Source organism: Hyla sarda, unplaced genomic scaffold (assembly GCF_029499605.1).
Source record: "Hyla sarda isolate aHylSar1 unplaced genomic scaffold, aHylSar1.hap1 scaffold_724, whole genome shotgun sequence".
NCBI lineage: Eukaryota > Metazoa > Chordata > Amphibia > Anura > Hylidae > Hyla > Hyla sarda.
In genome coordinates this window covers 22,772-35,802 of record NW_026610745.1, presented here as the reverse complement: position 1 = coordinate 35,802, position 13,031 = coordinate 22,772, and the positions used below count along the sequence as shown (strand labels likewise).

Sequence of the window (13,031 nt, the reverse complement as noted above, 5' to 3'; positions counted from 1 at the left end):
GTTGTACATTGTGTTAATCATCTTTCTTCTTCTTCTCTCCCTGTTCTCTCTTTGCTCCGCCATTTAGTTCTCCGCTGTCTGGAACTTAATGTGTTTTTCAGGGCTCGCCATGTGCCAGATGTTGAGAACTCTATTGCTGATGCTCCATCTCGTTTTCATTTCCAAGAATTCCAAGAGTTGTGCCCGGAAGCAGCATTGGAGGGCCGGCAGAGCCCCTCTTTCCTTTGAGAGGTGCTATTGGTGTCCTGGTCGGTTACACCGGCTACATGGTCCGGACATGGTAAGGCGTGGGGGGAATGGCTGGAGCTGGTGGGTGACCGGGATGTGGCAGGTGATGAGCTGCGTTTTACTGTTGCTGTGGATTACCTTTTGCGCATGCGAGATTTGGGCAGGTCAGCGGTAGTGGCTAGGCGAAGGTTGTCTGGCCTCAGTTTTCACTTTAAATTATGGGGGTGAGTCGATGTTACTAAGCGTTTTTGCATTTTACAGGCCCTTAAGGGTTGGGATAGTACACCCAGGGTTAGGGACACCAAGAGGCCGGTTTCCTTTTCCTTGCTGTTGTCTTTGATGGTTGCGTTGGAAGGAGTTTTTCAATCTTCTTATGAGTCCCTCTTGTTTCAAGTGGCTTTTTCTTTGGGGCTTTTCGGGTAGGTGAGCTGGTTCCTAGTTCCGCGGGTGGTTCAGGGGGTTTGTCTAAGGAGGATGTGGTGTTAACGGAGTCTATGGTACAGGTTAATGTACGTAGGTCCAAAACGGATATGTTGGGTAGGGGGGAGTGGTTGTCCCTGGTTGCAGTATCTGGCAGAACCTGCCCGGTGCGGTTAGTGGGCTCTTTTTGCTGGTGCGTCCACCAGGGCGTAATTTCCTATTGCATGCGTCAGGTTCTTCCCTCTCTCGCTTTCAATTTACGGCAGTTTTTAAGAAGTGCCTTGTGGCGTTTGGTTTCCCTGAGGGAGAGTATGGTACACATTCTTTCAGTATTGGGGCGGCCACGGAGGCTGCACGGGTGGGAATGCCTGCTGCTGAGGTCAGGAGAGTAGGCAGATGGAAATCGTAATGTTACGCCTCTTATGTTTGCCCGGAACTGTTGCTTTAATTTGTTCTCCGTTTCAGGTTCTCGTTCCCCTGTTGTGGTTTCTCTGGGTGATTCCATCATAATCCAGGCTGGACAGAGAGCTGCCTGCAGACCAGGGGGACAGTCCCTGGGTTTCCCCAATGACGTCCAGTGGAGAGGAATCGGTGGGCTCAAGTGGCTTTGGGTGCTGGTGGAGGCGGTGGGTATTGCCCGTGTTATTAATTCCCCTGTGGTGCTTGTGATCCATGCGGGGGGCAATGACCTGTGTTCCCTGAGAATGGCAGAACTGATCCCACTGATGAAAGCGGATGTTGAGAGTATTCAGGAGTTTTTCAGGGAGCTGGTTGTAGTGTGGTCGGAGATGGTTCCAAGGGTGACGTGGCAGGGGGCCAGGGATGCTCAGGCTATTGAAAAAGTTTGTCGCACAGTTAATTCCCGTATGGCGAGATTTGTGAGGTCCAAAGGGGGAGGGGTAGTGAGACCCAGGCAATTAGAGGGCGATAACCGCCTCCTCATGATTGCAGATGGCGTTCATCTGAATGACATAGGCACTGATATCTTTCTGTCGGGGCTGCAGGATGGGGTGGAGCAGGCGTTATTTCTCCTCGGTGGACGGCGGAGGGCGGCTTAGTTCTTTGCCGAACTCCATGGCGGAGGAGAAATTTGGAGGAGAGTTTCCTGGAGAGTAGAGTGTTATGCCCGTCGAAGGGGGCGGCCGGCTGACTGCTTACCTCCGAGAGTGTTCAATCAGAAGTTTGGATATAAATGGTTTATTCTAATGGTTATTAAATAAACGCTGTGGCCGACCCCCAGTGTCCAGCAAAAGCTAGAAGTGGTCAGTGTAGACACACAAATAACAGCAGGTATTACCTATTGTTAGTCCTGCTCTGTCAGCTCGCATACACTCTCTGTTATTCCATTGGTCCGCTTGTAACACGTGACCCGGCCCATAGTAACGCATCCCCAGCAACCCTGCATTTATAGCAGAACGCGCTCCCCGGCACATAATACATGGACGAACACAAGAATAGTTATAATAAAACAGCGAGCCTGTAAAAACATGAATTAACCCTACCTGTCTTAGCCACTGTGCACTGCCCCACAATAAAACTGAGATTTGTTTTTCCCCTAACATATTACCTGTGCTTACCTGCATGTACTACCCCATGTGACCTCTGATCCCTGAGCCACTCCCACACATTGTTTGGCACCAATTCACACTGTATATAAACACCATGCTACCTGTTGTACACTTATGCTGATCTGAGGAAGAGGGGGATACCCTCGAAACGCGTCATCCTAGCTGTACTATGTTTTATTATTTTTAATCTAATAAAAGTGATCCACAAGTGGATCTTTTACAAGTTAATCCGTGACTCTGATGCTTGAGCCCGCAGCGCCTGGAACTTTTGGTCTCTTTGTTCCTATTTACTTCGTATTTCAGTATTGCAGCCTGTTTAGAATAGGGCACTTTGTTTCTTTTTTTTCAGTGACATTTTTGCCATTTCTCTCCTATAGACGTCTATGGAAGAGAAAAACGCCATCAAAAACACATTGTGGGTTTTGCATTGGTGATTTTTCGGAAGTTTTTACATATTTTTTTAATTAGAAATTTATAAAAAATTCAAAAAAAAAAGAGGCGGACATGATTTTTTTCTAAAATTACGAATAAACAAAAAATAAATGGACACGGGAACAGGAAATAACTACAAAAGTAGAAAAAACTAAATTCCACATAAAAAAATGCAGTGGCGTGTTTCTTGGCTTTTTATTTTATTAATTTTTTAGCCCATAAATGCAGACAAAGAAGTAGAAATCTGGTCTAAAAAGGTTTTTCCACGTAAATGCTTCTATATATTTTCTAGTGTTTTAAAACCAGTGTGCCTTCAGCTGTTGCAAAACTACAACTCCCAGCATGCCCGGACAGCCAAAGGCTTGCTGGGAGTTGTAGTTCTGCAATAGCTGGTGGCACACTGGTTGGAAAACACTGGTCCAGGTGGGGAGATAGGTTTCTGTACTCGGACACATATTAGGGTCGGTCATGTGACACACAAGTGAACATACTTAGGGGGCAATTCATCAAGCTCTTTACCCCCCTCTTTTGTGGTGCATTTTTGCACCATTTTTCCCCCCAAAAATGGCAACTTATAAAAATACACCAAAAATTATATAAATACACCAAAAATTATATAAATACACCAAAAAATAATAATAAAGTTGTCTGTGGTTGTGGCAAATACCACATGTAAAAAAGTGACAGGAATTTACCTACATATTTATAAGCAACGCGGCGCGCGCCAAATTCAGCAACTTCTGTACACTGAATTGGTGAGCTTGTCATGCGTCGGTCCCGCGCAGTACACAATCGGTCATGAGTCCCCCCTTAGTGCAGACTATCCCGGCTCATTCTTCTGAACACTCAACCAATCAAAACTGGAGACAGATCTCTAGGACAATGAAATGTGTTTTCAGCTGAGGCACCACAAGGCCCAGCAATCCCACAGGTTTCCTCCCTACTTTGTTATCAGGGTCAAGTGGATATGTCTTATATCGGTGGGGGGATATGTCTTATATCGGTGGGGGGATATGTCTTATATCGGTGGGGGGGATATGTCTTATATCGGTGGGGGGGGATATGTCTTATATCGGTGGGGGGATATGTCTTATATCGGTGGGGGGGATATGTCTTATATCGGTGGGGGGATATGTCTTATATCGGTGGGGGGGATATGTCTTATATCGGTGGGGGGGATATGTCTTATATCGGTGGGGGGGATATGTCTTATATCGGTGGGGGGGATATGTCTTATATCGGTGGGGGGGATATGTCTTATATCGGTGGGAGGATATGTCTTATATCGGTGGGGGGGATATGTCTTATATCAGTGGGGGGGATATGTCTTATATCAGTGGGGGGGATATGTCTTATATCAGTGGGAGGATATGTCTTATATCAGTGGGAGGATATGTCTTATATCGGTGGGGGGATATGTCTTATATCAGTGGGGGGGATATGTCTTATATCAGTGGGGAGGATATGTCTTATATCGGTGGGGGGATATGTCTTATATCAGTGGGGGGGATATGTCTTATATCAGTGGGGAGGATATGTCTTATATCGGTGGGGGGATATGTCTTATATCGGTGGGGGGATATGTCTTATATCGGTGGGGGGGATATGTCTTATATCGGTGGGGGGGATATGTCTTATATCGGTGGGGGGATATGTCTTATATCGGTGGGGGGATATGTCTTATATCGGTGGGGGGGATATGTCTTATATCGGTGGGGGGGATATGTCTTATATCGGTGGGGGGGATATGTCTTATATCGGTGGGGGGGATATGTCTTATATCGGTGGGGGGGATATGTCTTATATCGGTGGGGGGGATATGTCTTATATCGGTGGGGGGGATATGTCTTATATCGGTGGGGGGGATATGTCTTATATCGGTGGGGGGGATATGTCTTATATCGGTGGGGGGGATATGTCTTATATCGGTGGGGGGGATATGTCTTATAACGGTCGGAGAAAGATATAGTGGAGCTGGACAGGGTTCAAAGACGGGCAACCAGATTAATACGGGGATTGGGAGGACTACAGTACCCAGAAAGATTATCAGAATTAGGGTTATTTAGTTTAGAAAAAAGACAGCTCAGGGGTGACCTAATAACTATGTACAGAGATCTCCCCATGATCTATTCATACCCAGGACTGTATATATAATAAGGAGATGACCTAATAATATATATAATATATCAGGACAGTACAGAGATCTCTCCATGATCTAATTATACCCAGGACTGTATATATAACAAGGAGGTGACCTAATAATATATAATATATCAGGACAGTACAGAGATCTCTCCATGATCTATTTATACCCAGGACTGTATATATAACAAGGAGGGGACCTAATAATATATATAATATATCAGGACAGTACAGAGATCTCTCCATGATCTATTTATACCCAGGACTGTATATATAACAAGGAGGTGACCTAATAATATATATAATATATCAGGACAGTACAGAGATCTCTCCATGATCTATTTATACCCAGGACTGTATATATAACAAGGAGGTGACCTAATAATATATATATATATCTATCAGGACAGTACAGAGATCTCTCCATGATCTATTTATACCCAGGACTGTATATATAACAAGGAGGTGACCTAATAATATATATAATATATCAGGACAGTACAGAGATCTCTCCATGATCTAATTATACCCAGGACTGTATATATAACAAGGAGGTGACCTAATAATATATAATATATCAGGACAGTACAGAGATCTCTCCATGATCTATTTATACCCAGGACTGTATATATAACAAGGAGGGGACCTAATAATATATATAATATATCAGGACAGTACAGAGATCTCTCCATGATCTATTTATACCCAGGACTGTATATATAACAAGGAGGTGACCTAATAATATATATAATATATCAGGACAGTACAGAGATCTCTCCATGATCTATTTATACCCAGGACTGTATATATAACAAGGAGGTGACCTAATAATATATATATATATCTATCAGGACAGTACAGAGATCTCTCCATGATCTATTTATACCCAGGACTGTATATATAACAAGGAGGTGACCTAATAATATATATAATATATCAGGACAGTACAGAGATCTCTCCATGATCTATTTATACCCAGGACTGTATATATAACAAGGAGGTGACCTAATAATATAATATATCAGGACAGTACAGAGATCTCTCCATGATCTGTTTATACCCAGGACAGTATATATAACAAGGAGGTGACCTAATAATATATATAATATATCAGGACAGTACAGAGATCTCTCCATGATCTATTTATACCCAGGACTGTATATATAACAAGGAGGTGACCTAATAATATATATATAATATATCAGGACTGTACAGAGATCTCTCCATGATCTATTTATACCCAGGACTGTATATATAACAAGGAGGTGACCTAATAATATATATATAATATATCAGGACAGTACAGAGATCTCTCCATGATCTAATTATACCCAGGACTGTATATATAACAAGGGGACATTCTCTACGTCTAGAGGAAAGAAGGTTTCTACACCAGCACAGACGGGGTTCTTTACTGTAAGAGCAGTGAGACTATGGAACTCTCTGCCTGAGGAGGTGTCATGGTGAACTCTGTAAAAGAGTTTAAAAGGGGTCTGGATGCTTTTTTGGAGAATAATAACATCGCTGGTCATGTATACTAGATATTTAGGGACAACATGTTGGTCCAGGGATTTATTCTTATATTTGGGGTCGGGAAGGAGTTTTTACCTCTAGTCTGAGGGTTTTTTGCCTCCTCTGGATCACTAGGGACTCATTAGGGTTACAGGTTGAACTAGATGGACTCTGGTCTTTTTTCAACCTTACGAACTATGTTACTATGTCTTATATCGGTGGGGGGGGGCATCGTACCCTAATAATGGGACAGGCGCCATCATTTATAATATGGTATCAATGTAACCGAGAATTGTCAAAAAAACATGATGTATGTTCTAATAACAGGTGTGGTGACCCACAGTGAATGGCAGGACCACGGGGTGTAGTGGAGTAGGTGGATGGGGCAAGATGGTATTAACCCCAGGGGCAAGGTGCTGTTAACCCCTAATGTTCATGACACCAGAGTGGTTTTTGGGTATCGGGAACAACCCAAACGATATCCCAATGGTTAGTAAGAGAGACAAAAAAACAAGAGGAGGACAGCACCTCGTGTATTACCCAAGGTGCCGAGGTCCCACAAGGGACAGGACAAAAGAGACTCTTCAAGATGGCCGCTCAACTGATTAGGTAGATATTGTGCATATCACCCCTGTGGGGTATCAATGATCCTCTGGAGATGAACCGCTGGGCCCAAGGTCGGAATGGAATGGAACTTCTCCCATGTGGAACATGAAGAATAATAAAGAAAAAGAACCTTTGTGAAGATAATAACACCTATGTGTAAAGCCTCCGTTATACCATAACCTGGTCGTGGACTCTCATTTCACTGCCTAGCCATTGGGATATGAAGAATAATGAAGAACCTTTGGTGCGGGCGCTGTCCCTGACTCCAGAAGTATCAAACAGGGAGCTGAATATGGTTAAAGTGCTATATAGCACTATGTTTCTTAAAGTACATGAAGCAATGACGCGTTTCGGAGGAACAGTCCTTCTTCCTCAGATTGGCATAGAGAACATCACAAGAGAAGCTCTAACTTTAACCATTTCAGCTCCCTGTTTGATACTTCTGGAGTCAGGGACAGCGCCCGCACCAAAGGTTCTTCATTATTCTTCATATCCCAATGGCTAGGCAGTGAAATGAGAGTCCACGACCAGGTTATGGTATAACGGAGGCTTTACACTTAGGTGTTATTATCTTCACAGCTCGGCCAGAATCCCAGAGAGGTGACCAGTAACACAGAAGGGCCAGCCGCTTGCTGGGACTAGTAATAGACTTTAGGTCAGCCACGCAGACTAGGATAGACTTGACTTTGGAATGGACTTTAGCCATGGTTGGACTGTAGGTGGTGACAACAGACATAGACTTGACTTACTGGAATGACTGAGGCCTTCATGGTACTGGGTACTAACACTGATCTCTGTGCTTGGCTCTTCTCAGTAAAGGTCACTATGGCTCCCCCTCTTATAAAGGGGGGCTGAGACAGAAGAACATAGGTCAAGCTACAGGTCATGTGTTAAGCTGGATTATATAAACATCACGTGACCTCACAAAGGTCCTTTAGACATTTCCTGGAGTCCTCCAAAAGGTCCTTAACACTATATGATAGATATATATACAGTGATCCCTCAACTTACAATGGCCTCAACATACATTAGTTTCAACATACAATGGTCTTTTCTGGACCATTGTAACTTGAAACCAGACTCAACATGCAATGCTACGGACAGTGCAGATCTGTGAAACGTGTCAATGGCCGGAAGAACTGACCAATCAGAATGGACATTTGACTGGTAAAACCCCTGTATTACTGAAGTGTATACACTGACTGGTGTCTGGTAGCGCCCCCTACAGTACAGGGAGGTATTACATGTTCTGTACTCTTTACCTGTATTACTGAAGTGTATACACTGACTGGTGTCTGGTAGCGCCCCCTACAGTACAGGGAGGTATTACATGTTCTGTACTCTTTACCTGTATTACTGAAGCGTATGCACTGACTGATGTCTGGTACCACCCCCTACAGTACAGGGAGGTGGAGGTATTACATGTTCTGTACACTTTACCTGTATTACTGAAGTGTATACACTGACTGGTGTCTGGTAGCGCCCCCTACAGTACAGGGAGGTATTACATGTTCTGTACACGTTACCTGTATTACTGAAGTGTATACACTGACTGGTGTCTGGTAGCGACCCCTACAGTACAGAGTGGTATTACATGTTCTGTACTCTTTACCTGTATTACTGAAGTGTATGCACTGACTGGTGTCTGGTAGCGCCCCCTACAGTACAGGGAGGTATTACATGTTCTGTACTCTTTACCTGTATTACTGAAGTGTATGCACTGACTGGTGTCTGGTAGCGCCCCCTACAGTACAGGGAGGTATTACATGTTCTGTACTCTTTACCTGTATTACTGAAGTGTATGCACTGACTGGTGTCTGGTAGCGCCCCCTACAGTACAGGGAGGTATGACATGTTCTGTACTCTTTACCTGTATTATTGAAGTGTATACACTGACTGGTGTCTGGTAGCGCCCCCTACAGTACAGGGAGGTATTACATGTTCTGTACACGTTACCTGTATTACTGAAGTGTATACACTGACTGGTGTCTGGTAGCGCCCCCCTACAGTACAGGGAGGTATTACATGTTCTGTACTCTTTACCTGTATTACTGAAGTGTATGTACTGACTGGTGTCTGGTAGCGCCCCCTACAGTACAGAGTGGTATTACATGTTCTGTACTCTTTACCTGTATTACTGAAGTGTATGCACTGACTGGTGTCTGGTAGCGCCCCCTACAGTACAGGGAGGTATTACATGTTCTGTACTCTTTACCTGTATTACTGAAGTGTATGCACTGACTGGTGTCTGGTAGTGCCCCCTACAGTACAGGGAGGTATTACATGTTCTGTACTCTTTACCTGTATTACTGAAGTGTATGCACTGACTGGTGTCTGGTAGCGCCCCCTACAGTACAAGGAGGTATTACATGTTCTGTACTCTTTACCTGTATTACTGAAGTGTATGCACTGACTGGTGTCTGGTAGCGCCCCCTGCAGTACAGGGAGGTATTACATGTTCTGTACTCTTTACCTGTATTACTGAAGTGTATGCACTGACTGGTGTCTGGTAGCGCCCCTGCAGTACAGGGAGGTATTACATGTTCTGTACTCTTTACCTGTATTACTGAAGTGTATGCACTGACTGGTGTCTGGTAGTGCCCCCTACAGTACAGGGAGGTATTACATGTTCTGTACTCTTTACCTGTATTACTGAAGTGTATGCACTGACTGGTTTCTGGTAGCTCCCCCTACAGTACAGAGTGGTATTACATGTTCTGTACTCTTTACCTGTATTACTGAAGTGTATGCACTGACTGGTGTCTGGTAGTGCCCCCTACAGTACAGGGAGGTATTACATGTTCTGTACTCTTTACCTGTATTACTGAAGTGTATGCACTGACTGGTTTCTGGTAGTGCCCCCTACAGTACAGGGAGGTATTACATGTTCTGTACTCTTTACCTGTATTACTGAAGTGTATGCACTGACAGATGTCTGGTACCACCCCCTACAGTACAGGGAGGTATTACATGTTCTGTACTCTTTACCTGTATTACTGAAGTGTATGCACTGACTGGTTTCTGGTAGTGCCCCCTACAGTACAGGGAGGTATTACATGTTCTGTACTCTTTACCTGTATTACTGAAGTGTATGCACTGACAGATGTCTGGTACCACCCCCTACAGTACAGGGAGGTATTACATGTTCTGTACACTTTACCTGTACCAGGGTTACCTGATCCTTTGGACACCAGGTGAGGGCGACTCCATGTTACTTTTTTTAGGACACTGTGTACTTTACAGGACCCCAAAGAAGCTCCTGTCCTCTACATAGACCAGTGTTTCCTAAGCAGCGTGCCCCCAGCTGTTGCAAAACTACAACTCCCAGCATGCCCGGACAGCCTTTGGCTGTCCGGGCTTGCTGGGAGTTGTAGTTTTGCAACAGCTGGAGGCTCCCTGCTTGGGAAACACTGACATAGAGAGTGATTACATCTCCCAGCAGATCTTTCCTACTTTTATATATAAGGATTTGCTTTATCTCTATTACATCACAGCGAATGGAGCAGCACTCGTGGAAATCAGTACGGTGGTGCAAGCGAAGGTTGAATCCTGGTCCGGGATACGAAGAGTAAAAAAGTGGATACAGCGCAGCTCTCCTATTCAGTGATCAATTAGCGGCGTTATTAATCACAAAGTATATGCGACATTTCCACCCTCATCAAGCAAAACATTGTTACAGGTGAGCGACTTAAATACATAATACATCGTGACCTCACTTCCTGTCAGGTGTCAACCTAATTTACATATATAAACAAAGACAATCGTGGGACAGTAATCGTATAATCGTGATCAAAAATTAACATCATAGGGGACGGTCATGGTGAGCAACAAAACCGTACACAAAACCTTCTGGTCCCAAATCTGCTGTATAGCGCCCGATCGCTAAGTGTTCGCAGTCTACATAACCATTTAGTAGCTTCAGTTCCGGGCAGGAGGTGCAGGTCAGATCCCCGGGCGTAAGGCGATTCTTCTCTGGCGTACAATGGATGTGTTAAAAACGGAATACCCGGTATCTTCGCCGGTATACGGCGACTTCCGGTACGGGCAAACTGGAAGTGACGTACAGGAACATGCGCAGATGCTCTGAGGACGGTTCGGCGCCATCTTGAGTTCGGCCAAGGTTCCCCTCTACTCCTCCTGACCTGCGCCGTACATACTGTGGGAGTACCGGCGCCATCTCTAATGCTGCTCGAGCTGGCAAAAAGTGTAAGTAAGGAGCAGTCCCAGCGGACATTCGTACTGTACCCGCTTGTGCTTAGTCCGGGGATCTGACCTGCACCTCCTGCCCGGAACTGAAGCTACTAAATGGTTATGTAGACTGCGAACACTTAGCGATCGGGCGCTATACAGCAGATTTGGGACCAGAAGGTTTTGTGTACGGTTTTGTTGCTCACCATGACCGTCCCCTATGATGTTCATTTTTGATCACGATTATACGATTACTGTCCCACGATTGTCTTTGTTTATATATGTAAATTAGGTTGACACCTGACAGGAAGTGAGGTCACGATGTATTATGTATTTAAGTCGCTCACCTGTAACAATGTTTTGCTTGATGAGGGTGGAAATGTCGCATATACTTTGTGATTAATAACGCCGCTAATTGATCACTGAATAGGAGAGCTGCGCTGTATCCACTTTGTGCTTTATCTCTATTACTTTTCTACTTATTTTTCTTTAATCCTCACCTTTTCCTATTTTCAGATGACATTTTGGGGCTTTAGAACCAATTACTAGGTTTCCATAGAGTTCTGGTCTCAACATACAATGCTCCCAACATACAATGCTCCCAACATACAATGCTCCCAACATACAATGCTCCCAACATACAATGCTCCCAACATACAATGCTCGTCCTGGGACCGATTAATATAGTAACTTGAGGGGCCACTGTATATATATATGACATAACTTTATACTGACTATACATATAGTGTAGAACCCTGTACGGCCTAGACATAGTAATACTAACTTTATTAAGGGGGAGACCCTGCAGGAGAGCCCCCCGGACACTGAGGGACACAACCTGACTGGGCCTAAGGGGAAGCACTGAGGGACCAGGACTGAGGCCCCAGCACAGGAGCGAAGCCATCGCCCGCTATGTGGGGGCCATATTCTCCATTTTGATCAGGATTTGTCGTGACCCTTACCTGTGGTCCACAGCGATATCAGGAGGGGGTAGAGGAGATTCCCGGGGCCCCTCATGTTCCTCAGCTCTGTCATCCCGGAGAAGAAGCCTCCACCTCGTAATGGCCGCATCCACCAGTCACAGTCCGCACTTTACTTTCACTTTCACTTCTAACAGCAAACACAAGTCTGACCCCTGGTGGTAAAGATGTAGAAGACACCGGAGCCGGTGATCCGTCCTTTATCTGCGAACGATTCGGGGAACATGAAGAACGGAGACGCCGGATCCAAGAAAGAAGATTCTTCTCCGACACAGAACGAGCTATATACAGTTATAGCCAGATTTTATCTCCAACACTTTAACCCCTTAAGGGCGCAGGGATCTTTTATGTTTTTTTCGTCCTCGCTTCTTGTTTTTTACGTCACCAATTGTATTTGTGATGACGTCATTCATGTTACCGCTAAATCTACCGTGAAATAATAATTTGTCAGGCAAAACTGAAAAATAAGGTATTCTCAGACTTTTGGGGGCTCCGTTTTTTCTGCGGTGACTTATATGACGTGTTCTCTCCATTCTGTAGGTCCATACGATTACGACAATTTATTTAGGTTTTATTTTACTACTGTTAACCCCTTGAGGACATGAATGTCACCAACCCTAGGACTTAACGCACAGCGCCATACATGTACACCGCACGGTTCAGTGATCACCACATCTGGGACCTCATGGATAATAGTGGACGATCCCACTAATGTCCGCTCTTAACCCTTCAGATGCCGCGATCAATACTTATCACAGCATCGACCACCCGAGGTGCGATCGCAGGTGATCCGAAGTGTTTCGATGGCGGTCGGGCTCCTCCCACCTCTTTGGTCGGCTCCTGCTGTCTTCTTCACGGATTTCCCTTCTATCAGACCAGAGCAGTAGATCGCAGATAACACTGATCAGTGCTACGCACGTGCAATCTAAAGATCACAATAAATTTGCCCCCCGTA

General features: G+C 44.8%; 1 protein-coding gene across 1 annotated transcript in view; it reads right to left on the bottom strand.

Annotated features, from left to right (window-relative positions):
* LOC130344663 (uncharacterized) overlaps positions 1–12,775 on the bottom strand; it is a 119,070-nt gene extending 106,295 nt beyond the window's left edge. The window contains exon 1 of the mRNA XM_056554441.1: positions 12,059–12,775. Within this exon, the coding sequence (XP_056410416.1) occupies positions 12,059–12,167 (109 nt within the window). The 5' untranslated portion in view covers positions 12,168–12,775. The remainder of the gene's footprint in view (positions 1–12,058) is intronic.
* Positions 12,776–13,031: the final 256 nt, after the last annotated feature.